The sequence below is a fragment of the Manis javanica genome, chromosome 4, assembly GCF_040802235.1.
Source record: "Manis javanica isolate MJ-LG chromosome 4, MJ_LKY, whole genome shotgun sequence".
NCBI classification, from domain to species: Eukaryota; Metazoa; Chordata; class Mammalia; order Pholidota; family Manidae; genus Manis; species Manis javanica.
Window position 1 is genome coordinate 28902351 of NC_133159.1, and position 27673 is coordinate 28930023.

The 27673-nt window shown below is 42.3% G+C and overlaps 1 protein-coding gene across 2 annotated transcripts in view; it reads right to left on the reverse strand.

Annotated features, from left to right (window-relative positions):
- Positions 1-4260: 4260 nt before the first annotated feature.
- Positions 4261-27673, reverse strand: part of MTF1 (metal regulatory transcription factor 1) — a 36116-nt gene continuing 12703 nt past the window's right edge. Inside the window, exons 3-11 of one of the 2 annotated variants that reach the window (XM_017646924.3) lie at positions 24287-24525; positions 23373-23504; positions 21346-21419; positions 20732-20868; positions 15698-15775; positions 10394-10496; positions 9140-9735; positions 6351-6411; positions 4261-5015 (exon numbers count right to left, since the gene is read on the reverse strand). In XM_017646924.3, the coding sequence (XP_017502413.1) occupies positions 4585-5015; positions 6351-6411; positions 9140-9735; positions 10394-10496; positions 15698-15775; positions 20732-20868; positions 21346-21419; positions 23373-23504; positions 24287-24525 (1851 nt within the window). In that variant the 3' untranslated portion in view covers positions 4261-4584. Of the gene's footprint in view, positions 5016-6350; positions 6415-9139; positions 9736-10393; positions 10497-15697; positions 15776-20731; positions 20869-21345; positions 21420-23372; positions 23505-24286; positions 24526-27673 lie in introns of both variants that reach the window. The other variant, XM_017646922.3, reaches the window with a different exon arrangement.

Here is a 27673-nt window from a genome sequence, read left to right on the forward strand (position 1 = left end):
TTCCATAAGAAAAAGTAGAAACTGCATTGAGCTGAGAAAGTGACACTACATTATCACCCAATTTTTGGCCCAGCAGGCACACCACCAAAAGGGCAGTGTGTGGTTTTAAACTTTGCTTCCAGTAAAAAAGCTTCTATTATGTACACATTGACATAAAGATCCAGTTAAATTTGCATTTTCAGTGCAGACTGAGAAGCCCTCTCTTGAAAAGGAGTAACAGTGAGAAATGCCCAACAGTGATTTCTTCTCCACATCAGCTTCCCCAAAGGGCATGAGAAGAAACGAGGGACCCTTTTCTTCTCCCCCAAAACTATGCAAGAGGAAACAGGCTAAACTATCAATCAGAAATATGCATAATTGAGTTTTGTTGCCTCTTCCCTCCCCAATAGTAAGGAACAGGCAATTTCAGATCTATGTCACAACAACCATTTGCATATTGGATCTATGGAAATCTGCTTTGGCTGAAGCATATTTTAAAACTTTTCTATAGTTGGCCTGAGAATTGAGGATAACACGGAGGTGGGGTGGGGAGGAACAAGAGGGGAGTAGGTGTAAGGAAGAAAGTGGATAAAGCAGATTATTAACAGCTTTGTTTACTGGATTTAATGAAGGCCACAGGCCTTTTTCTTAAAGAGCCAACATGGACAGTATAGGGAGCAGCAGGGAAATGGCTCATGGTGCTGGCACCTCCCCCCACATCCCCCGCCCCCCTCCCCGACTACCACCACCACTTCCTCAGACATATTTCTGATTGGTGGTACAGGAACATTGTAAACTCTTCAGCAATATTGTTGCAGTTCTACAAATCAGTGGTTTCAGTGACTCTGGAGAAGTCTTTAAGATTAAGGACAATGGACATGATTACAAATATAAAAGTCCAGAAGGTACCAGGTTTCTACTTAGGAACAACCTGTTCCTTCCTTTCAGGCATCACTTTGCAATGGTGAAGGGGAGAAAGATGGCAAGGGACCAAGAAGGGATGAAAAAGGGCCTCAACAATCCGCAGGAAACAGGACCCGCAGCAGTTCTTCAGAGAGCCTGAGGGGGCGCCCTCGGGCACACAGGGAAGGCTTGCATAGATTGAGCAGTTACTGAGAATGCATAATAGTGTTTCTTATAGACAGCCTCACAGTACAGGGCTGACAGAGCGGAAAAACACGGCCAGGCCAAGGCCACATGGGACAACGACCGTCAAGCTACACATATTGCACCAAGGTAAGTGCTTTTCTTTTCACACCTCAATTTAACTTTTTATTCTGAGCAAAAATAAAACTTTGTGGAAAGTATATATATGTATATATATACACACAAAAGAAATTGCAGCAATTGGGTTAAAGATAAAATAACCTAAAGTGCTTTTTTATTTTATTATTTCTTTAATATACCAATACGAGGTTCTGCAAACTCATCCTTCTGGACACACTCAGCATTATACAAAGTCTCTCAGGAAAACCCACCCACCCTCCATTATCTCCACTGGTCCACTGCTTTGACCCTGAAGGTAAAACTTCCCAATCTATTGACTCTCCCAGAGGTGGTGAAGAGAAGTCTACTTCTACCCAGAGAGGTCGTCACACCTTAAGGCCCCTCCTGGGCTTTGTACCATGATCTCCTTCTAATGGGGGGCATGGTGTAATTCAATAATGACACCAGCTCCTGCCACCAAACTGGTGATGCCCCTGTGAGGTTGCTCAGACCCTGCCAGGAAAAGCAGGGCCACTTTGCCTCAATGCCCCACCCACCTGCCTGGGAAGGGCCAAAATCACTAAGGCAGTTTGGCGGTGCCAGCCAGTTTCCTACCACCTCCTAAGCCCACGAACGCCAATTCCTGGTGCCGATTAGTACCCAGTAAAGCGCAGTATGACCAGAGATGGTAGTGGGAGCTGGAAGTATAAATCTATAAGGTGAAAATGGGTGAAGTTACCATGGGACGATAAAAGGCTCGATTTCACCTGCTAGAAGTCTGCAGACCTTCCCTAACCTCACCCTAGGTTCATTCCTGGGTTTGGGAAACCACACTCTCCTTGAGGGCTCTTGCTGGCTCCACTTTGGCTGGCAGCCCTCTCTTCTCCAAGGCCCTTAGTGTTTACAGAAAGGCGAGGTGGGGAAGAGTGCTGTAAGAGGAAGGAAGGAAGAAGGCAAGACCTACCTACCCTATGCAACAACCTGCTCTTCACAACCACTCACTAGCACATTCCTGGTTTTTGAAAAGCTGATTGGATCTGACAGTCCCCCTTCTAACATTTTGAGTCACCCTCAAAAGGCAGATACTTCACTTAGAAAGATCTGTCAGCCTAAACACTGTTTTAAGATGCTTCTTCCAACACCCCCAATCTTTGGAGAACAGAAAAGCCAGTGACCTGGGGAGGTCCAATACAAGGCCAGCCCTGGCTAACCAGAAATAAGCAATATTTAAACCATGGATGCCTCCAATGGCCTTCCCTGGGCTCCTGTGTGCTCCCTCAGCAACCAGGGAACCATATTCCAGGTGACCCTAGGATGGGTATGGGGGGAGGTCATTCCTGTCCTCCAATATGAGCTACCTTTGAGATCCCATTATGCTGTTCTCTCAGTTGTAGAGAAAACAGCAAGAGTCCTACTTCAAAGTTTCCTATGGGTGCAAGGCCCAGAAACAGCCAAGAACAAACTATGCTCAGCATAGTCCTCCCAGAATGACTAACCCTCTGTGGCAGTAGGAGATGCCTCCTGCCTTATCAGCTTCTGCTGAGGTCAATGGCCACCAGACCCACCAGCCTTCTGCAGACGGGATTAAGAAGGCCAAAAAGAAACCAATTCTCCTGACTACAGACTCCTGGAATGAGAAACCACCAGCTGCTTGTTGGTTAAGCCCGTTCTCCTCATGACAATAACATTTACCACCACTGTCCTCCTGTACAAGTCTGTCCCTGAACATCCTGTTAAAGGCAGGGCCTCTGGCTCCCAGGTAAATGATCTGTTCTGGACATTATCTTGGCTGGCCCTGAGTAATGGCTCAGAGAACAGGAGAGTGACAAACGCAGAGTGGAAAAGGAAGGCAACATTATGGCTGTTTTCTGCTTGACACTGCTGACTCAGAGAATAGCCCAGTTTGAGGAACCCTGCTCCTTGCTCAAGGAAGGGAAGGGACTCTTGATGGGCAGAGGCCTTGTGTAGATCCTGGGCTAGGTCTAGTGTCTAAGCTCAGCAAACTGGGGGAGCACTCATGACTACACTAACACAGCCAGATGAGAGCAACATTCCGTTTTAGTGGACTGTATTTTATGTTTAATTTTAAGAGGCAATGACTTGGAGCCAAAGGTAGACAGATGGATATAATTCTATATATAAATCAAAAAAAATGTTTCCCTATAATACAACTTAATGAAATATTCCAAATGAGATAACTTATTGCAACATTTCAGGCTTTTTGGTGGAAGGGGAGTTTTTTGTTTTGTTTTGTTTTACCCTGAGTAGAAGAACATCTTTTCATGGTTTTTGTTTTTGTTCAGAAATCATATGACAAAACTGAGCAAGTCACACCCTTTGCAGTGTACTAGGCTGTATGCAAAATCCAGGGGTGTGAGAGGCGGAGATGGGAGAGGGCAACTAGAACCTGGAACCAGGACACCTGGCCTGCCAATTACTTGCCGCCTTAAACTCCCTTAAAGCCACACCTTCTCCTGATAAGCAAAATGCAGCTCTGCTGCTCTGAAGAAGAAAATACCATTAAAGGAAGGCAGACCACCGACGAGCAACTGGCCATAAGCCACTTGTCCACTGTAGGTCAAACCAGGGATGTTCCCCAAGAAAAATTCATGTGATCTGCAAGCCCTGGCAACCAACTGAGAAAGAGCCAGGAAGGCAAAGACTGAGCTCATGCTGCTACAGCTGGCCCTGCACAAGCAGCGACAGACGGCAGCCAGCAACCTGCTTAGGGCCCTGCAGAACCAGATCATCTCCCCAGTCTCAGGCCAGGATCTTAGCTGCCCTTTGCGCTGCAGCTGGCTGCAGGATGACACCTGCCGCAGTCACCCTGAGCTCCACCCACACCGCGGGCGAACAAAACCATCTCACCCAGTCCCTGTTCAGCTCATAGCTGTCTGACCTGCCTGTGCCACTCCCCTCTCTGATGGAGTGAGGGTCTGGCCTCTGGATACATGTCAGCCTCAGACTCAAAAGACACCTGGGAGGAGCAATACCCGACACCCTGAACTCTACTGCCAAAACCACAAAGACCCCAGTGCAATGATGGGCAGCATCAGATTGATGAAAACCACACCCTTTCATTTAGAATTTTTATGCATACGAGTAACCTTAATTTCCAAGTTCACATGACAATAAGCAAAAGTGACATACAGTGCAGCCAAACAGTTCGTTTATAACTTAGCTTTTTTTGTTTTGTTTTTTTGTTGTTTTTTTTCCCCAAAGATCAGTTCCTTAAAATGGATGCTCCTGGGATATGAATAAAGAAAATACATCTGACAGTTGAGGATTTCAAACAGTAGATTTCTTCATCCTTCAAATTGCTGACCCCATGATGGTAGGCATCGCACCTTATGCTTCCTGCTTGCCCTCTTTCCTTGAAGGGGAGCATATATAGGCCTTTCACTTGGAGAAACTGCTGGTCAGGCCCATCTCTTCCTCCCCCTGCAGTAGTGCTTCAATGGGAATCAGATTGGATGGGGTGTCCAGGCTCTGGAGGGACAGAAACTCTGACACATCCATGGCACTTAACGTTTCTGTCTGAGGGTCTGAAGGAGTCTCTGCTTGTCTGCTTTGCTCACAGGAAGAGGGTATGGCGGAGGATGACGACAGGGGGACAGTGGGGGAGGGAAAAGTCTGTGGTAAAAGCTTCAGGCTGGGCCTGTCAGGAGGCTGGGGGTTCGGCTCTGGAGGGGGTGGGGAAGAACAGCCCTTTCTCCTGCTCGCTGCCCGCTCCTTGGCAGAGTCCCGGCACGCACACTGACACTGACATGCCTCCTCTTGTTTGATGATGATCACAGGAACACTGAGGCCAATCTGCTGTACAGAGCTCCCTGTGAGAGAGGCAAGAGAGACTGCTCCTCAAGTAGCTGCAGGGCGGGGGCAGGAAGGATAGGGGCATACAGACTAGGTAAGAGCTGAGTGCCACGGAGGCAGGAACACTGGGAAGGGTGGATGCCATGCTCCAGACTTTATTCTGCTTTAAATGGGCCCTCGGTCCTCCTCAGATAAAAAGCCTCTGACACTCCTCATCCTCTCCAAGACAAAGTCCCTCTTCCTTAGGAAGCCACACACATCATCCAGATGGACCCTGTCTTTTCAGCTTCATTTCCAGCCACTCTCCCCCTGCACCCTCCATGCCAGCCACAGAAGATGCCTCCCTTTTCCTGACAAGCTCTTCACAGCTATGGGCCTCTGGGATCTTCCTTCTGCCTGAACTCCCCAGACATCGCTCTTCTTATGGAGAACTTACTCTTCTTAACTCTGAAGAGCCAGCTCACTCTACTCCTGTCCTGATGCCTCCAGGCAGTGCTTCCAGCAGGCTTACACTAGGGCTGGCCCAAGGGCAGCTGGCATATGAGTTTCCTGGCACATGTGTACAGAGCCACTGTCTTCCTTTCACGCCTCTCTCCACACTGCACAGCACTTGTTTAGTTCTGCCTGCCCAACAGACTCTGTGCCCCATTAAGGCATCTCACTCCTCTTTGTAGCCACAGTCCACTTCCAACACAGGAGGTGTTGGAAAATGTCTTTTTACACAGCCAGCCTGTGTGCATGCATATCTCTCTCTCTCTTTTGTGTATGTGGGCTAGTTGTGCAAATGCACAATCTGAATTCAGACAGACTGTGCGTGTCTCGAGAGTGAGAGACCAAGCGGTAGGAGAACAGAGGAGTCAGGAGGCCTGAGAACTAGTGCTGTGGCTCGGCCACAGACTCACTCAGGGCTTCAAGGGAGTCAATTCATCTTTTAGGGCCCTAGTTTCTTAATCTATAAAATAAATAGTTTGAAAAATAAAGGAGGTTTTATTCTTTATTAAGTCTGACCCAGATGCTATTTCTTTATTACTGTATATTAGAAAAGAGTCTGGTGAATTAATGACTGCCCTCTTTGGCATTAACTGGGATTCAGGCTTTTTTCCGGCTACATTTAAAAGCTACATCTGAAAGGGAAAGAACCATTACTGAAGAAAGAATGTTAAACATGGTATTTATGCCGTAAGTACACTAACTTCCAACAGGTGAGAAGAGGAAATACTCTAATAAATAAACAATACAATGTGACAAAATTAATTTTAAAGTTTTAAAGACTGGGGCAAAGCAACAATTAACTGTGCTTCACAGGGCCCAGAGAGTTGACTTTCTTTTAAAGTTCAGACAGAATTACATACCTGTGCTACTTGCTACTGGTACTGCAGTGGTAAAAAACACCTTCTCAACTTTAGATGCTTGCTGCTGGAAAAAAACAAAACAAAACACATTTATGGCCACTCAGGTACGGTGGATTTCTAAGAACATGAGGCCTCCCCAGCTGTCATAGGCATCCAAGAGGACAGAAGACCCTCAGTGTGCAGGGATTTTTGCACTGAGTGATGTTTTGTGCTCTGACATGAGGTCACCACACTGTTTGACATTCAGGACTGACAATGTAGCCAGCTTTGTCCCCTACTAATTGCTGTTGCCCACTGCCTAATCCAGTATGTTCTGTGTGCCCACTGGTTCTGTAAGGTTGCTTTTCTCAAGGTCATGGTCTTCTCAGAAGGAGCCCCAAGGCTAACTTCCTCTCTAAGCTCTCCACTCCCTACTTCCCTCTAGATACTTCTATGCAGCTGGAAAGTTCTTTTTTCCCCTCAAGGATTAAACCACATGCTAAGCACAGGCTAGGACTTCCTCTTGCAGGCAGAAAAGCCCCTGCAAAGGCCCTGGGCAGTGTGCTGTTACAGCTGCATAGGGTAGTTGCCCAAGCATGGGCCCTGGACTCAGTCACACCTGGATTCAAATCCAAGCTCTGCTACTTAGTTGCTGAGCAAGTGATTTAACCTATCCGAGTCTTAGTTTCCTCATCTGTAGACATGGGGATAACTAAGGACCTCCCAAAAGACCCCAGTGAGGATGGAATGAGACAATACATGGAGAGCCCTTGGCACATGTTGAGCATTCAGCAAACACTAGCTTTTTACATCATTACTAAGCAGGACTATAAAGCCATGGCCAAAACTCAGCCCTATTACTTTGGCATACTTCCTATTAAATTAGCTACAGTTTCTGCTTTCTTCAAGTCTTATCTTAGATGGGCTTTGTCTCTTATCCTTTTATGGGGAAAAAAAATGTGCCTCTGAGTCTAGGAGAAACATGAAAGCTTCTGGTTAGGTTATAGGAGATGACACTATAAAATGATGGAAAAATAAAGCTACATTTACATACGTGAAAATGAATTATGTGGAAAAGTAATGACACTTGTTCCATGCAGCTCTCCAGGCAGATCCAGATAACAACTACACAGAGGCAGACTGGGCCATAACACTGACAGGACCTTTCCAGTGACTCTGATCATCTGAAAATGGAACTAGGTTGCCTCCAGAGGTGGTCGGCATCCCATTTATAGAATTTAAAATGCTCTATTTAGCCCTAACCTACCTTTCCAGTTTGTCTGATAGTGTCAAGCACTCTCCTACTTTGTACAACCTTTTCTCCATCTAATTAATATTCATACTTCAAAGTTCACCTGACCTGTATGGACACTCAACAAGCCCTTAGTTTCTGAACCCCTCATCTAGCAGCCCAATGTGGTAGTCAAGAGCACAGGTTGTGAGGTTGGTCTGTCTATGCTCAAATCTTAGCCTTGCCACTTAAGAGCTATGTGATCACGGGTTAGTTACTTAACTTCTCTGGGCCTCAGTTCTCTGTTGGTAAAATCATATCTACCTCCTAGGATTGCTGTGATTACATGAGTAATGCATTAAAAAAGTGCTTAGTGAGCACAGGGGGTGACAACTAGAGATACAGACACATGGATAGTAAAAAGATCAGTGGTTGCCAAGGGCACAAGGTGAAAGATGGATAAATAAGTGAAGCATAAGGGATGTTTAGGGTGGTGACATGAATCTGAATACTGTAATGGTTGATAAATGACATTATGCATTTGCCAAAACCCACAGAATCGCACCCCATGCAGAGTGAAACCTAATGTAAACTACAGACTTTAGTTAATAATAACAACGTATCATTATTGACTAATCAACTGTTACAAATATACACATTAATTAATGCAAGATATTAATAAGGGGGAAACTGGGGGGCAGGGGCAGGGAATGTATGGAAATTCTCTATACTATCTGTTCAATAAAATCTACAAAAAATGCAACCTAAAAATAATATACATAAGGTAATGACTGGCATATGTTAGCTCCTCAATTTTAGAAAGTGCATAGTTAGTCCAGTGAGCCCTCACACATCACACGTGCTCAGAAAATCACAGCTGTTGTTATTTTTTTCATTACTATTTTTATTATTATTTGGCACTTTACCTACTGATAATGTTAACTCTCTTTCAGGCATTTTTGCCCTTTTAACTACAATATAAATTTTTATGAAAAAGAGATCCTGGTTTTCACTTTTCATTTTTCTGCATCAACAAGAGTAGCCCAAGGGTATCTGGTGAAATAGCAGGTCCTTAAAATGTATTTAACTGAATAACCAAGTCATTTCCTTAGTTATCAAGACCAAACACTTTTGTAGAAAATGGCTCTATGGCGGGCTCTGGACGTGCAGATTCTTTCTCTGAGTTGGTCACTGCTGTCTGGTTCCATATGATATGGTCACATCAGTCTAACTCTGCCTTGGAGAAAAACCCACTTTCCTGTAACATTCTTGGGCCTCTGGAGTTTGTTGACTGCTTCGCTGTCCTGGATGACAGGATGAGACTGCAGATGGAATAGTTGTTCAAGTGCCTACTGCTAGGTAAACCTGAAGGTTGCTTCTCTGCCTTCTCTACTGTAGGCACTGACCACAGCATTCCCTGAATTTATACTACTCCGCTATGAGGAAAATGACTAAGAGGTAGAATTACTGTTCAGGGCAGATAGAAGAACCACTTTCCTTTTTGAAGGAAAAGCCTTGGAATATGTCACCCGTGTAAATGCCAATCACCCCATTGGATCCATTTACACATAATACTTACAATTTGTTCTTGGTTTTGTGGTGAACTGGTGGCACCATTTAATATCCACTGTAAGTTCTGTTCTCCCATGACTAGGCTGGACTGCAGGATAGCTGTGCTGGGAGTTGGGGTGATGGTGATAGTGGGATTGTTAGTTAGGACGGAGTTGGCACCCAGGGGCAGAGTCTGGACCATGGCTGGCAGGGGCTCAGTAGTACTTTGTGGTTGGGGTGGTGCTGCCAAGGCTGATGCCACGGCTGCTGCTGATGCCGAAGCCCCAGCAACAACAGAAAGTCCTGGTCCGATGGGCTGTGGTGCCTGGGGGTGCGGAAGAAACTCTTGATGATTAGCAGCAAACTGTGTGCTGTGGGGAACAGGCACTTCTGGAGGTTGTAAGAGAGCAGGGGGTTTGCCAAATGCAGCTTGCTGGGAACCAGTTCTTAGGGAGGGAGCAGGCGGAGGAGCAGATGGTGCTGAGGCTGGTAGTAGATGCTGGGATGGCTCGGAGATGCCAGGCTGCAGTACAAGTGGAAGAGATAAAGATGCTGAATTTCCTGTGGATGGCGGAACATCACTGACTGACTCTGCATCACCATTAAAACTTTCAATCAAGGCAGCTGGCAAGAAAAAGAAATAGAAATGTATATACATATCCCAAGCCTCATACGAGCCACAAAAGCATAGTCATTAAGGGCTAAACCAAAGACGGCTGAATCTGTTAGGGCCAATTCCTTCACTGCTAGAAGGCTGGCTTTCCGCTTTTCATTTAATGACACCTTTGGTCAAAGTACCAGGCTTCATGATCAACCTCAATTTCTAAATGTAAAGAGCTAGCATAGGTCTTACCATTAAAAACATGCTGTCGTAAGGCTTTTCTGGGAAGGAAACTTGACATCCTTTTCTGGCATGACCAGTGAACATACTTCCTGACTACTGTGAAGTGTCAGAGACTAATTTTCATTCAAACACAGCATGATCTGATGCTCAGTTTGTGGATCCTACCCACTCATGAACAGGGGAAGCAGCAAACGCTCACAGCTCCACTCACTTTTCAAAGCCAACAAGAGTTTTTGGAAAAGGAGACCCTCAAGCAGACCCTTACTGAGGGAAGGAGGGGAAAAGATGGAATTGAAATGAAGGGCCCACACTTTTCTGACCCCTCACTGAAAGGACAGTTCATTCAAAGGAACTGAAATAATATTTCACTGTGCCTATTATTTATTGTGTCAACAATTGTGAATTCCCTTTCCCAGGAAAAAAGTTTGTATAACAAACCTGTCTGTTGAGGATCTTCCTGAATTGCCGTATCATCTGAATTCTGGAACATTGATTCAAAGAGGATTGCTGGTGAAAGTGTGCTGAGATCCTGGCCCTGTGTCTGATGAACAGAGAGAAAAGACATGAGATTTTCCATCCTGAGACAATTCTTCACCATAAGAGACCATCAGGCAGCAGAACTAGAATGAGCTTTTGACAGCCTTGCTTCTAACTTTGCCTTTTCTAATGTGACATATATTTCCCTAAATCTCAGATGCTGCAGAATTGGGTCCTCAAATACTCTAAAACAGGAGCTGGCAAACTATGACTTGCAGGCTGCCTACCTACTTTTGTAAAGAAAGTTTTACTAGAACAGAGGCATGCTGGTTCACCTACTATCTATGCTGCCTCTGCACTACAGGAGAACCGAGGAGTTGCGACAGAGACTACCTGGTACACAAAGACAAAAATATTTACTATCTGGCCTTTTCCAAAAAAAAGTTTGCCGACCCCTGCTCTTAGAGACCAAGTCCTACATAAACAATGGGATTATATAACATTTATTATTTGCAACTTGCTTTTCTCATGAAATAATATACTGTGAATATCTTTCAAGATCATTATGTAACATCTATGTTATTCTAATATGTACACATGGCAATGAATCAAACAACATAAACTTAAAATAACAGATAATAGTGATTGCCTTATACTCACTAAGTGAACACACACACTTGTATGTTCACTATTATCACTGCAAATTTCTTCGTAACTTACAATTAAAAAAAGGTCAGAGGCATTTAAAAAAAGATAAAATGTGAAACAAAAATGAAAGGCCTTCAGGGTCTGACTCCTGATAGGTACCCAATAAAATGACCATCTCCAGGCTTCCCTTTAGTTAAGAGGAAGAGAAAAACAGCAATTCTTTTATCTGCACTCCACCTCCAGTCCATCTCCAGTCCACCTCCACCCTCGCATTTTGTAAAGCAAGAGTGACAAACACAATAGCCTCCAAGAGTCCAGAGAAGTTGCAGAAATAAATGAAGAAAGGGAGGTGCCAGGGGTGGGGGACGAGGGAGTGCGGGCTGTGCTAACCTGGAAAGCATGCACCCCACTCAGCTAAAGGTTGTCAGTGGAATGCTGCCATGTGCTATGCAGACTGGGGATCACTGGAGCCCAAGAATGGCCAGAAATCTGGATTTTTCATGAAATCTAATTTTTTTGATTTGTAATTAAAAGAAAGTAATTTAAAACAATTTAAAAGTATTGTGTAGACCAAACAAAACCTATCTTCAGGCCAGATTTTGCCCCAGTGCAGAGTGTTTAAAGGCCATTTTGCAACAACTCTGCTTCTGGGAGGACGAGAGATCACTTGAGGCTGCGTGAAACTGTGCTAAGTGCAACTGTCCACCAACCTCGAGGTCCTCAGAGACTATAAACTGCCCATTTGAGCCAAGAGGGACCAATTATTCTGGCACGATTCTAACAGATAGAAGAATGAGCAGGAAGGTGAATGAATCTGATTGCCAGTATGATAGAAACTGAGGGCAGAAATCTATGCAAGGCTTCCAGCTCCCCATTTGGAGGGAGTTAAGAAGCATAGGCCAAGACAGCAGCCTTCAAACTTTTCACTGTGACACAAAGTAAGAATACATTTTACATTATGTATACACATACATACATCATATTACACATCTATCCATATGTATAAATGAAACTAAAGTCTATGAAACAGAGCTTATTTTTACTGTGTGCAATGCCTTCTGATAGTTTCTATTTTGTTGATGTCCTTAAAATGCTGATTATAAACCTATAAACCTATACAATTATTTCAAAACCCAGTAAAGAGGTGTCACGTAGTTTGAAAAGTAGTGGGCTAACAACTACCACTAAGCTGTAAGCTTTGCAACTTCCTCATGGTTATTTTTGTTCTACCTGTTTACACACTATATCTGCAGTAATATTGCTAGTGTTACTCCAAAAGATTACCTACGAGAATGTCCACAGCAGCACTATTTGTAATGGTTTCAAATTAGAAACCATCCAAATATCCAAAGGAAGCAGAAAGAACAAATTGTGGTATATTTGTTTGATGTAATACTATTCAACAATGAGAGTGATCTAGACTATATGCAACAACATGGAGTTGGCATGCAGGGGCAGAGTCTGGACCATGGCTGGCAGGGGCTCAGTAGTACTTTGTGGCTGGGGTGGTGCTGCCAAGGCTGATACCAGGAATCCTCACCTGGTGAGCTCAAGGTTGCAAGAAAGGTCAGCACAAAGGACTATATATCCCATGATGCAAAGCACAAAAACAGGCAAAATTCCTGTAAGGTTGTCAGAAGTCAGGATCACGGTTATCCTGAAGGAGAGGTAACAGCTGTGAGTGGTGCTTCTGGGGCACTGGAATGCTCTCTTTCTTGATTTGGGTGCTGGTTACATGGATGTGCTGAACAATGATTCATCAAGCTGTACATTTATGATAGATGTACTTTTCTGCATGTATATTACACTTCAGTGAAATATTTTTTTAAATAATAATAATAATAAAAAAACAGGAAAGTGCTGAGGGTACTGCACCTCAGCCACTGACAGGCTGCTGGGCAAAAACCTCTGGGCAGAGTGAGTGAGAGCAGTTCCCAAAAGCAGAGGTGACAAGAACAGGCTGAGCCTCAGAGCAAAGAGAAGACAAGAACACTAGGAGCTGTCTGGGACCAGGACAGACCCTGAAGCTGCACAGTCAACAGGCCCAGCAAGCCATTCCCTAGCTGTTTTAACCCCCACAACAAAGAGCTGAGCAAACCAAGGTTCACTCCTAGGACACATACACACATGTGGCTACCCAGAAACCTATAAAATGATGATCTCATAAAAATGTATCATCTGATTTTTTCAATTTTTAATTTTTTTAGAGCAAAGCAAAATTAATCCTTTTATTTCCAAGAATTGTTGCCTTAGGTGAAAGACTAAAAATGAGACTATTTTCCATTCTGGGATAAATGCTGGGTGAGGGCACAATATGTAGTATGATCCAAGCAATACAGTAGCCTCTCTCTTGCTAATGTAAATTGTGGCAGAAAAGGTTTTCCTTTTTTACAAGTACTTAATGTCCCCTCCCCCTCATACCAGGAATCCTCACCTGGTGAGCTCAAGGCTCCAGAAAGCTCCTCAGTCATATGTCACAGCCCTGGCCAGGGAGTGGACTCCTACACCATTTAAGACAATCTCCAAGATTAGAGAGATACCCAGAAATCTTAGGCTGCATAGCCCAGAGGGCATCTAGGCCACCCAGTATAGAAATTTCATTTAGAGAATCAATGCTGAGATGTGAGTATGCATAAATATCATATGAAGTACTTATACTTACTTAATGTTTTTCTGTGTTCTTCAGATTGGTTAATTTCTATTGCTCTATCTTCAGTTTAACCTGTTCTTTCTTCTGTCTTTTCCAATCTGCTGTTAATCCCATCCAGTGAATTTTTTATTTCAGATATATTTTCAGTCCCAGAATTTCCATTTTTTATAGTTTCTATTTCTCTGCTGAGATTTCCTATTTATTCAATCATTGCAAGCACATTCCTTTATGTCCTTGAGAACACAGAACTATTTAAAAATTCTTGTCCGCTAATTCTAACATCTGGGTCATCTTGGCATCAGTCTCCATAGATTACCTTTTCTCTTGAGCAGGGATACTATTTTCCTGTTTCTTCTTATGTTTACTAATTTTGGATTACCCTGGATATTGCAAATGGTATGTTCTAGAGACTCTGGATTCCGTCACATTTCTTGGAAGAGCATCTGTTTGCTTGCTTTAACATTCCATTGGCTTGGCTGTTCTACAGCTCCAAATTCTACCTTCTCTGAAGAGGACAACAGCTGTAATCTTTGTCCAGTGCTTTAGCCTTAGCTGGCTGCTCAAGGTTCTGTCCCACACATCCACACTTAAGGGATCGATTAGAGATCTGGACAGAGTTTACACACAGAACTGGGGCTCCCTTTTGTGGCTCCTTCTTTTCCAGGCCATGCCTCCTAACTTTCCAGGGGCTGAGGTAGCCCTGAACTCTGCCCTCTGGTTATCTGGGCCAGTAGACTGAGTGTTTACTGAGTTTTGGGCATCCTGTTTGGTGTCAATTGAGCCTAGCCCTGAGGTGGATAAGCCATAAAACCTGAAAACCCATCCAGTGCCTTTGCTATCTTCCAAGTGGCCTCTGCTTTCAAGTGTTTCCTCTGCCAGTTTGGGTTGCCCTATGGTGCCTTCAAGTAGTTGTTTTTTGTATTTTGCCCTGCATAGATAGCTGTTTTCTATGGGAGGGTTGGTCTGGTAAGAGCAACTCTGCCATGACCAGAAAAGCCCAGGCCTTGGGGTGCTTATATACAAATGCAGTGTCAGCTGCCATTCCCAAAGGACACTGACTCAGTGGGCTTGGGGTGAGGCCCAAACCTATGGTGTTAGAGTGCTGCAGGTGCCTCCACTGCTCGCACTTCAAGAGACACTTTTTGCAGCATGCCTGAGCATTCAGTCTCTTTTCAAATACCTCCTATCACAGATATTCCTTCTTATTTATTATGCATATACTCATAGAAAATCCAACCTAAGCTGTATTTATTTACCAGAGAAAAATTGTAAAAAGTGCACACTTAACAAGTAGTGTTGTGATACAGCAAAGCACACAGATCCTCAAGAAGGAGTCTAAGCTCAGGCTTAATGCAGTGGTCTGCAAGGCACATCATGAAGACATGGGAATGGCAGGGAAATTCCAAGCAAAGTGAACTGAAGCAATCAGATCATGAAACAGTGGGGTTGTCCCTTAGCAGAGGGTGTTTAGAGGAGGTTCCCAGTGTAGTAAACTCAAAGAAAGGAAAAGACTGACTCGGGTCAGACCAGCAAAGCTTGAGAAAGTCTGAAAACTGGAATTTTGGCTCCCCCTTACAGTGCACTAATTTTAAGCTCCTCCAGGACACAACATACCTACATTTTCATCACTACAAGTAGCTCGGTACCAGCACATGGCCTAATGGAGTAAGGACGCAATAAATATTTGCTAAATGAATAAATAAAGAAATCTTCTGGGGCCAGATTATCAAGTGAGTGACCTGAATCAAAAGGCATTAGGCATCAGAGAGACCAGTGTCTCCTATGAGAGGTCTTATCAAGCAGAAAAACAAAAGCAAAAGTAAAAACAAAAAACCCTGAACAGTCAGTAATTGAACACAACTAAATCTGGAAGTCTTCAAAGATGGCCTATTTCAATTTTCCCACCAAAGGGAGTGCTCAGTTCTTGCACTTATTTCTCTAAGCACCCATATCACAGGTACACTTACTGTATTGGGATTTTCTCGCAATTCAGAATCTGTGGACAGAAGGCTCAAGTCACTCAGACAAAGAAAGTGGTTTGCATCCTGTGGAAGAGAAAAAATTCTAATTGAATAACAAAAAAATCAGGATTTATAGTAGAATATCGTATTATTTTTTTTGAATTAATGCTTTTTACTGTTGTAAGATACACATAACATTTAGTGAAAGTGTGCAATTCGGCAGCTTAAGTACATTCACAGTGTTGTGCAACCATCCACTACCTAGTTCCAGAAACAGTTTTGGTTCCCACAGACAGAATCCCCATATCCAATAAGGAATCACTCACTATTCCTACCTTCTCAGCCCTTGGCAACTACTGATCTGCTTTCTACCATTGGATTTGCCTATTCTGGATACTTCATATAAATAAAATCAAATGCTCTGTGGCCTTTTGAGTCTGCCTTTCACTTAAAAAAATGTTTTTGAGGTTCATCCGCATGTATCAGTACTCCGATCCTTTGTAATGGATGAATACTCCTCCATTGTAGGATGTACCATCGTTGGCTTAACTATTCATCCACTGATGGACATTTGGGTCCTATCCACCTACTGGCTATTGTGAAGAGTGCTGCTGTGGACATTCATATACAAGTCTTTGTTTGAGCACCTGTTTTCGGTTCTTTTGGGTATATACCTGGGAGTGGAATTGCTGGGTCATATGGTAATTCTACATTTAGCTTTCCGAGGAACCACCAAACTGTTTTCCCCAGCAGCTACCCCATTTTACATTCCCATCAGCTACATATAAGGGTTCCAATATATCCACATCCTGGCCAACATTTGTTATTTTCCACTTTTAGAAAACGTAGTCATTCTTGTGGGTGTGAAGTGGTATCTCACCGTGGTTTTGATTTGCAGTTCCCTAGTGACTAATGATGTTAAGCATCTTTGCATGTGCTCATTGGCCATATATTCTTTGGAGAAATGTCTATTCAGGTCCTCTGTATGCTTTTAAATTGAGTTGTTCGGGTTTATTTTGTTGAGTTGTAAGAGTTCTTTATATATTCTAGATGCCAGATCCTTATCAGATACACAGAATATCATATAATTAAACACTTGATTACAATGTCTCTGAAGTTCCAAATGTCTAGATGTATTACCTGAGAGGTATAAACCATCCAAAGCAAGGGCTACAGGAACTATTTCAATTTAAAACATCCTGATATTCTTAGGAGAATCTCTTGCATTTCCTAAAGATGCTTAATAGTTTAAGACCTATCCATGACTCAATCTCCAGAGTAACAAAAGCTGTAATTACATGAAATCAATAATATTTATATAATTTGTCTTATTATGTACAAAGTGATTTCATATGACAGCATTTGCTATTCATATAAATCTTTGTAGTAGTATTTTACATTCCCATTTTAAATACGAGAAAACTACTGCTAAGACTGGCACTGAACTGTCCAAAGTCACAAAGCTAACTAGCAGAATACACAGTGCCTCTGATTCCGTTATAGCACTGTATTTCTAAAATGGACATCTAAGGGATCCTTACTCAGAGCTACACTGAGGATTTACTACTCAAATACAGCTGCCCTAGGCTAACTCTGATCTCTGGATTCCTAGAATGCTGCAATTCATACACTGTATGCAGTAATCCTGCTTCCCTCACGGATCATGTTCCCATTCATGCATGCATTCAAATTCAACAAATATTCACTGAGCGCCTGCTATGTACTAGGCACTGACACAATAATGAATGACACAAAATCACTGACACCATAGAGCTTACATTCTAGTAAGTGGAGGGGGAATGGACCAAAACATACAAATAAACATGTTGCATACAAGATGATGATAATGCTCTGGAGGGTAAGGGGACTAAGGACTGCTGGGGTAGAAGCTGTCCTTTTATTAGACTTGGGGAGGCCTCTTAGGCAAGGTGGCATTTAAGCAAATACTGAAGGAAAGAGCAGTATGGACCACAGGTATCCAGGGAAAGTGTTCTAAGCAGTGGACACAGCAAGTACAAAGGCAGGAGTGGGCTTCCTTTGTTCAAGAAACCACAAGGAAGACAGTAAGGCTAAAGTGAGAGGAAGAGAGATGAATCAGGTCAGAGAAGTGACCAGCCAGAATATATATGGCCTTGTGGACCACTGTAAAGATGTGGCCTTTTGCCACATCTTAAGTGACACAAGAAGCTACTGAGGGTTATTAGTAGAGGACCACATTATTTGCCTTATGGTTTAGAAAGATCACTCTGGGTGGTATACGTAGACCAGTCTGGGTCAAGGTGGAGTGGGAGTGGGGAGAAGGGCAGTAAAGGTGCTAAGAAGACAATTCAGAGTAGGTTACTGCAAAATCCTGGCAAAAGATGACAGCAGCTTGAATGAAGTAATCAAAAGATGTGACCAGATTTTAGATATATTCTCAAGTAGAGCTAATAGACTTTTCTAGTAGATGTAGGGTTCAAGAAAAAAACGTGTCAAGAACAACTCTAGATTTTTGTCCTGTGACCTTAGAAAAACAGATGTGCCATTTACTAAGATAGGAAAGACTGTAGGAAGAACAGGTTTGGACATCTCAAATTACAGACAAGTGGATGCTATCTGGGTAGAGATGTGAAGTGGAAGGTTGAATATAGTAGTTGACCATTGAACCACACAGGGGTTAGGGATGCTGAACCCCATGTAGTTGAAAATCCACATATAACTTCTGACTCCCCAAAAACCTAACTACTAATAGCCTACTGTTGACCAGAAGCCTTACTGATAATATGAACAATTAACACACATTTCATGTTATATGTATTATACACTGTATTCTTACAATAAGGTAAACTAGAGAAAAGAAAATGTTTTTTAAATTGTTGCAAAGCTTCAAAAATATTTTCCAGTAAATTTACTAGAAAAAAACCTGCATGTAAGTGGACCTGACTGTTCAAACCTGTGTTGTTCAAGAGTCAACTATATAAATCTTCCTTTACTTATGATGGGGTTACATCCTGATAAACTCATTGTAAGTTGAAAATATTCTAAGTTAAAAATGCATTTAATACACTTAGCCTGCAGAGCATCATAGCTTAGTACAGCCTATCATTAACTCAGCTCAGCACATTTGTATTAGCCTAACACAAAGCCTATTTTATAATAAAGTGTTGAATATCTCATGTCACCGATTGAATACTGTATTGAAGGTGAAAAGCCCAATGACTGTATGGGTACAAATGACTGTGAAGTGATTTGGTTGTTTGCCCTTGTGATCGCGAGGCTGACTGGGAGCTGCGGCTCACTGCCACTGCCCAGCATCAAGAGAGGTATTCTAAGGCATATCACTAGCCCAGACAGGAAAAGAGTAAAATACAACATATGGTTTCTACTGAATGCATAACACTTTCAGACCATTGTAAAGTCAAAAAATTGTAAATTAAATCTTCCTCCGCTGGGACTGTCTATAAAGTCTATAATGCCTGAAGCGATCCAGGCTGGAGATATAAATTTAGGACTTAAAGGCAATCTGGTTGGCATTTAAAGCCTGAGGCTAAAAGAGATTCCATAGTAATCCAGAGAAGATGAGTTCTAGCACTGTGCAGAGAAGATGGTCTAGCAAGGGACCATCAAGACCATCCATCACTAATAATGGATTAATGGATATGTGAATGGATTCCATAGTAATCCAGAGAAGATGAGTTCTAGCACTGTGCACTGGGGCACTCTGATGTGCAGAAGCTGCTGGCAATTAAATTGTCCTTGGATTGTAATAAAAATGAGAAAACTGATTATGATTTAATAAATACAGCTTAATAGACAAAAAGACTCTCAAATATTAATAATTTTATCTGGTTTTACAAATGAAGAAACTGAGGCACACAGAAGCCACTGCATAAGGTCATCTGATTAGGGGCAGAGCTTGGGTCTGAATTCATGCAGCTGAGCTCCAGAGGCTGTAGTCTTCACAATTAATGCTATTTTGCCTCTTACAACATAGGCGTCAAGAACCACGGTCTGGAATCGGACTGTGTGGCTAAATTAGACTGATTCCAAGCTTTGGATACTCAAGGGAATCGTTTAATTTCTCCTTGCCTCCTTTATCAGTATTATGAGGATAATAATAGTACTGACTTCACAGAGATCTTGAGAGTGAAATAATCTATATACAAGTGGTCAGCATAGTACTTGGCAACAGTAAACATTCAGGAAATGTTAGTTATTATTACTTTAAAATACAGGGGAAGAATCCTTTTAAAGGGATCCCTTGCTGTTTACAATTGGAGACCACAGAATTAAAGTATGCTGTCTCTACCCAATCAAAACCATATTATATACATTAAGAGCATCATTTTTATAAAGGGGTCAGTGTGCTTCAGTTTCTTTAAGAAATAGTAAAATAATAGCACTCAGTTCCTAGGTTGAAAAGATATAAGGTAAGCACCCAACACCACACTAGAAGTGGTAATGATAAATTCATCCCAGGAGCTCTCCAAAATGGAGCTACAGAGGAGAGGGAAATACGGAGGAAAGGCCTGGCAAGGAAGAGGCAGAACAGCCTAAAATTCCACAGAGGCTTGCTCTGTGGTTCAGTGCCTTAAGTCAGTGGCTCTCTAACCTTTTGGTCTGTGGACAATTCAAAAGGGCAAGGGACCATCAAGACCATCCATCACTAATAATGGATTAATGGATATGTGAAGCCAAGCATCAATTCATGTCCCAAACTCAACTACAGATACACCATTTCATGGACATGAATGGGAAAATAATAACCTTTAGAACATCTGGCTGGTCCTTTGGAAGCCATTCTGAGACCTGTGGTTTCAAGACACTTCTTCCATCATACCTGATGGAAAGGAAGCGAGATTCAGAAGCTGAAGCACAGGGAGCCTGCTAAAATTTCTGGCTTCCACCACTCCATCACAAAGACATAGATCTTGACCCTGATTTCTTCCCCCTCACTAACAGATACACAGAAAAGATGTTTTAACCTTTTATTTTGATACACAAGCAATCATTGCCCTTCTCTGGTGTCCAGATAAAAACAAGAGACAAAACACTACACACCTCTGATCCATTGTGATTTGGAAGTGCATTGTATGAGTGTCCTTTGTTATCGTGACCTTTCATGTGACTTTTGAGACTGTATTGAGTGCTGAATGTTTTCTCACAGCCATTACTGGGGCAGAAAAAGGGTCTTTCACCTGCAAGAATGACAAGTGGTATTAATTTTACCATAAAGTCATTTCATTGGTTTGAGACATCTACTTTTCCCTTACAGAGGGAAGTAAATATTCTTTTGAGGTTTCGGGTAACAGTCATTATAAATTGAATAAATTACATGTTATTCATCTCAGTCCTACAACTTAACACAGAGCAAAGCACTGAGAATTGCCTGCTTCTCGGAAGATTAAAGATTAGGTTTTTTTCTCTAAAGGACCTAAAAAAGATTACATTCTTCCCCTGAGTATCTCTATGTTGGTTTCATTTCTTCAGGTTGGATTCCTAAGCCCAACTTTTAGATTCTTCCGCCTTCTGAAAGAAAAGTCAAATGTTATAGGTGAAGGCTAAGCTGATTAGGCTCATTCCCTCCAGAAAGCTTTGCAGGTCTCAAGAGAAACACAGATATTTACTGACTTGGTGAAGGTTAAAATGAAAAATAAAAATTAGCCTCAACTCACCAGTATGTGTACGGACATGAGTTTTAAGGTGGTGGCTTGCTGCAAATGCTTTTCCACAGCCATCATGATCACACCTAAATAAGGTGTTTAGGGAAAGAGAAACAGCATTCATTAGCTAACAGACCTTTATCTTCAACACCTCTTATAAACACAAACTCAAAAAACAAATGTTCAGAACACTAAGATCAGGTTGGTGGAACTAGTTTTAGAGATGGGAATGATGATAGGTTCCTGGAAAAGTAAGGTGACAAATCTGAGATCAGAGGGAGCTGACTGCCCAGGAGAAGTATTTCTTGTCCTGCTGGTAAAGCACATGTTGAGAGCCCTGACAATAAAAGCCTTTTAATAGATTACTTGATAGAATTCTACTGACTCTCTATATTAGAGCCCATTCAGAAAATCTGTCAGTAGGACATCTGGAAACGTAACAGTAGGTATCATGGCTCTCACATAGGCATGGAGCCTGAAATAGAACCCTAAAACAAAAGCAGTTGGAGCATATTGGCTGCAATCATGTATTTATAACCTCCGTCTTTCTTTTGCTTTCTTGATAACCAAAGCTAGAGTCATTCTTCCCTCCTCAGAACTCCTCCAGCATTTATCTACATGCTTCTTTTAAGGCACTTGTCATTCCCAATCTTATTTTATCTCCAGGTGTATACAATTGTTATCTGTTCTCCTAAATTGTAAATTCTTTGAGGGGAGGAGTCATGTAGTTCCTTACCTCTGTTGTGGTCCTTGCAATAGCAGGCTTTTCAACATGATTTGAATGAATGAATTCAATTTTTTTAAGCTGAAATATTTTATTTCTTTAAATAGACAGCCTCTCTAAAGAATTTTATTTTCTAATTACAAATAACCATTGTGTCTAAAGTCCCACCTGAGAGCCAATAAAAGTTAAGTTTTAATCATCACAAAAGTGCATGTGTTGGAATAGAAATCATAGTATCTCAACAGCCCTATGAAGGGAAAACTAACACTCTCCACAGCACCTGGAGAGTAACCAACTAGAATCTAAACAGTCCTGCTTTTAGATGCGCCATGACTCAGGAATGCACCTGTAATTTTAGAACACAATTCCATTTAATCAGTGTTAAGAACTGACTAGCCCTAAAGACTCAAATTTCTTTAATAAGGAGATGAATGATTTGAGAAGGGAAGGTGGCATAATTAATGACATGAACATAACAGTAATCTCTCCTGCCAAAATTCAAAGACATTGTTTATGGGCAATTTTCAGTCACATATCTATATTATATTTAAGGAGAATCCTTACAAACTGATTATCTCATAAGAAATGTTATATAATCATCTCACAGTATTTCTGAATCCCTATTAAATGCCCAGAACAATGCTAAATGTTATGAGCACAGAAAAAAGTAGATGATACAAGTCCTTCCTTCAAGTTTATCCATTTACATATGTATCTATTATATATGCATGTGTATTTAGAAATTAAAATACATAGATAAAAACAGATGCTTCTGTATGTTTGTGCACACACACACGAGATATTACAAAGCAACAAGAGAACAAGTGACAAAATAAAACGCCTGCACCACCAGCCCAACCATTCTTCCCCTCATATCCCCTCTCCTGCAGTCCTCCCCTCCCATCTTAGGCAGGTATCCCTCCCCTGTGCTCAAAGCACCTGCGCACCTCAGTCTCAGATCCTGTCTGGCTGCCTATGGTTCTTGTCCATCAGACTAAAGTTCTCAAGAGGAAAGCCTGGGTCTTAGTATTTCTCTAGCAATGATAAAAGTACCTACAACATAATTGAGTTTCAGCAAATGCTTCTTGCAAATAAAGGGCAAGAGGAGGCAGAGGCCACCATCCTGAGAAGGATGCTCTTAGAATCTATCACCACTCCTCCTGCCTGCCGTAGTTGGGTACAGCTGTCCTGGGCAGAGCTAACACTGCCAGAGAACTACAGGAAGACATTTTCTTTCCACTTTGAAGAATTTGAGAGTACATCAAAACACCTAGCTAAAACCCAATCAGTAACAAAGAGAAAACAGGAGGCTTACCGAAATGGCTTTTCTCCTGTATGGGTTCGAATGTGCTTCCTCAGATCACTGAGTGTGGTGAAGTATTTGCTGCAGCCTTCAGATTCACAGTTAAACGTTTTCCCTGTGTGAAGCCTCTGATGTGCTTTCAGCCTGCAAGATATTACCGAGAAATTCCCTTTGTCATAAAGTACTATAGTACAGAACCTCTACACATCAGCTTCATGAAGCTTCAGGATCACGTGCATAAGAACTCTAAATCCATAGAACATTAGTATCCAGAAAATTTTGAAGAAAAATGCAGAAAAGTATTATAGCATGGTGGGATGACTGTGACTTTGGAGCCAGACTGCCTGGGACTCAAATCCTGGTCCCACCTCCTACCGGATAGGGGACCTGGGGCCAGTTACGAAATCTCTCTGTGCTTCCATTTATTTGTCAGCTACTGTGAGGATCAGCACTCAAAACAGTACCTAGCACACAGTGAGCACTTCATAAGTGTTAACTATTGTTATGTTTGTTATTCTAGGCCCAATGCTGAAGACCAATATGTCTCCTGATATAAATGGTGGGAGAGAAGTGGCTAATGAGTGGGCCACTTCCCATTTCTCAGAGTAGAAAAGATGAGGTAGGAAAGAAAATGACAGAAGCCTTAGTACTAAGATCTGAGCCAAGGAGAGGTATTACTCTAAGCCAAATACCAAAATCCCCAGGCCAGAATTTCACTCCAGGAAATGCAAATCTAAACACAAATGACTATCATCTTTAACCAACCCAAACCATGTCGATCTTTAAACAAACTCTTTTAGTGAATTTTAACCAGTTGAGCATTGCTGTGCTCTTTTAAGCCCTGAAAGTACACACATGTACTGTGCAAGGAGAGAACTCTGCAGTCATGCCACAGTCAGGGTCAGAGGCTAGGGAAAGAAGCCGACCTGTATAGCGTATTGAACGCCTTCTCACAGCCCTGCACGTCGCACTCAAATGGCTTCTCCTTCGTGTGCACTCGCACATGGATCCTGAGGCTGTAGGAAGTGAGGAAGGCCTTGCCACAGCCCTCCTGATTACAGACAAAGGTGTACTCTCCTCGGTGAGTCTTCTGGTGGGTGCGCAGGTTGCCTGCTGTGCTGTAGGTGCGAGGACAGCCCTCGAAGGTGCACTGGTACCGCTTTACCTGGCAGACAGAGAACACCTCATCAGAAGGACAAAAGAGCTGCCCAGGGCCTAACTCCCCGCTGGAGCTTAGGGTCTAGCAGATGTGGATAATACAAATACACAGGAAACACCCTTTAACAACAAAGTGGGGAAATCTTCCCATTGATCACATCACACCTGGACAACAAATGATGAGTAACGGGGAAGAAATAAGCTTGTAGTAGGTGACTATTCTAAATGAATATAAGAAGGAGGTTTTCAGGCTCTAATATGTATCTATCCTCTAAAGGTGAGCATATTCTGTTACAGATGACAAGTAAAATTTTGGCTTCATTTCAAGGCCTGACTAAACTCCTTACCCTATGGTACTATACCTTGATTGGAACTGACCACTGTTAAATTGAGTCTAAAACATCCTGAAATTTATGTATTTAGTCATCAAGCAGTATTTCCCTAGCATAGTTTCCACTGCATAGTTCCAAGTCACAAAATGTATCATGAATTTCTCAGCATATCTGGCAGTATGGCATTTCTCAAACTGTCAGCTTCTTGCTTTCCCTCTTACCACCAAACTTCTTAGAAGGGTGGTATACAAGTGTGCCTCCACTTCCCTCAATGCCCATGTATTTCTTAACCATTTGGCAAGCGGGCTTCGCTGTACAAAATCATTCTCTTACACTTCCTAGTGATCAAAGTCTTTCACCTTCCCCATTTTCCTTCACTTATTTGCAAAAATATCTCATTGATGATGCCCTCTCCTTCTGAAAACATGTCCTTTAAAGCACAGTAATCCCTTGGGGCTCTCTTTACCTTCCTCTCTGAGCACTCCTTTCCCTTGCCTTCTAAATGTAAGTTTATTCCGAAACTTACTTCTCATATCCCAAATGTTCCCATATCTACACAGGTGCAGGGGAAACAGCATTAGACTTGCCTGGAGAAGACTGAAATCTGTCACTTATGTTCAAGACCTTGAGGAAATTGCTTCATTTCTCAGAGCTTCAAGTTATTTCTAAAAATGTGAATATTAATGCCTGCCCTGCCTGTCTCACAGAGCATTTAAGTGACACAAAATGAGATAAAATATTCGTGAAAATGCTTTGTAAATCATCTGATGCTGTACATATCAGGGTGCTAATATTATCTACTCTTCAGCTTTAGCAAACATCTTCATCCTTTAAACCTCACCTTTCTCCAAAGCCTCAGTCCATATCTCCAACTACATTATTTAGTATTCATTCAAGTACTGAACTGTGTCCCAGAGCACAAGCTAGAAATCACAGATACAAAAGGGAACAATGATATCTGCTTTAAGGAGGCAGATGGACACAGATTACTAAACACTGCACTGAGCCAGACAACATTACATGCCCAAGGTGCTTAGGAAGCATCAAAGAGTGAAACCTAATCCCTCTCAGAAGATGAAACCAGAGAAGGATCAAAAGCCAAGGTATTCTCTCTTAACTGAGGGTTTTTTTGCTTGAGTGTTTGTCTACTTTTTTAGGGGTTGACTGAGAAGGTACTCCTCAGACAAACCAGCAAGAGAAGGGCATTTTAGAAAGAGGAATTGTCTTGGGAACTGCATGGAAAGGTCAACTGAGTGTGCTGGTACAGTGAACCAACCACACTTGCAGTATGTGAGAGACTGGGAGGAGAAGAATCTAGAAAAATAGGGCAAGGCCTTCTTAGTGAGGCTATGGAATAGAGGAACAGGACAAAGAGCCACCAACAGGATTTAACCAAGATAGCAACACAATCAGATCTGGGGTTTAGGAGAGATCATTCTGAAAGCCTTGTGGAGGATGGAGTGGAAGGGTAAGAGACTAGATGAAGGGGCAGAAATTAAGAGAAAAGGGACAACAGTCCAGGACAGAGATGAGAAGAATCTGAACCAGGGAAGTGACTGGATACTATGAGAGATAAATTACAGAGAAATTAAAGGGGAAGAAATGACTGGCTGAAGTGACAACTCGGTGCTAAGGAGTGGAAGGGGTCAGTCAGGGAGAAGTGAAGTTGAGATCACCTGCCAGGATTATGGCTCAGAAGACTAAATAAATGCTCATACTACCAAGCTGGGGCTGGGTGGGGGGTAAAGGAGAAATGATGAATTGGGTTTGAGGTGCTGCCAAGACTTCCAGGTAGAAATGTCTAATAGACAGCCAGACATATAGGCTGAAAGCTAAAAAGGATGTTTATGGCCAGAGTCTTAGGTACACAAAACAGCTGACTTTATCTGTATACTAAAGTAGGCTCAGGTGCAAGCTCCAGCTCTGCCACTTATTGTATAACCTTGGGGAAATTAATTAATTAAGCTCACTAAGCCTCATTTTCCTCACTTATAACAGAGGAAACAAAATCTATCTTTTTAAGGTGTTGTAAGGATTAGGAATAATTTGTATAAAGCATTTAAATACAGTGACTGACATATAATAGATACTCAATAAAATAATAGCTCCTATAAAAGGACAAAAGATAGACCCCTAAAAGTCAAAAGTTCAAGATACTGGTAAAATAAGAGAAGCCACTGATGGGTGAATGGAAGAAAGGGCTGGGAAAAAAGGAAGAGAAGCAAAAGAGAATGAAGCCAATAGGAAAAGGGTCTCAAGGAAAAGAGAATGATCAGAATGTTCAATGTCAGAGAAAACAAGGAAGACAAGGACTGGGGAAACTTATGGATCCAGCATCTAGGAATTCACTAATGACTTTAAGTCTGCTGGGGTCTGACATCTATATTAAGGTGAATATCTGAAAGGAGAAGTGGAGATAGAGACAAGAGAGCAGCAGCAAGAGAGGACTTTTGACTTGATGAGGTTGTTGATTTTTTTAAGTAGGATAGATCTTGAGCATATTTGGAAGGAGAAAGTCCTTGAAGAAACAGACACTGAGGATCTGGGGAGGAACATAAAGAAGAGAAGGCTATTTAAAAGCCTGGGTGGTGGGAAAAGCCTCAGGTAGGAAGAGGGACATGCAGTTTCAGAGAACAGAGGAACTGAGAAAAGGATGGGTATGACTCAAGGGTGGACAAGGTTTCTGTAAAGGGCCAAACACTAAATATTTTAGGCTTTGTGATCCACACAGTCTGTTCTAACCACTCAGCTCTGCTACTCTATGTGCAAGTGGCCATAGATAATACATAAATGGAGAAGCAAGGCTGTGCTCCAAAAAAACTT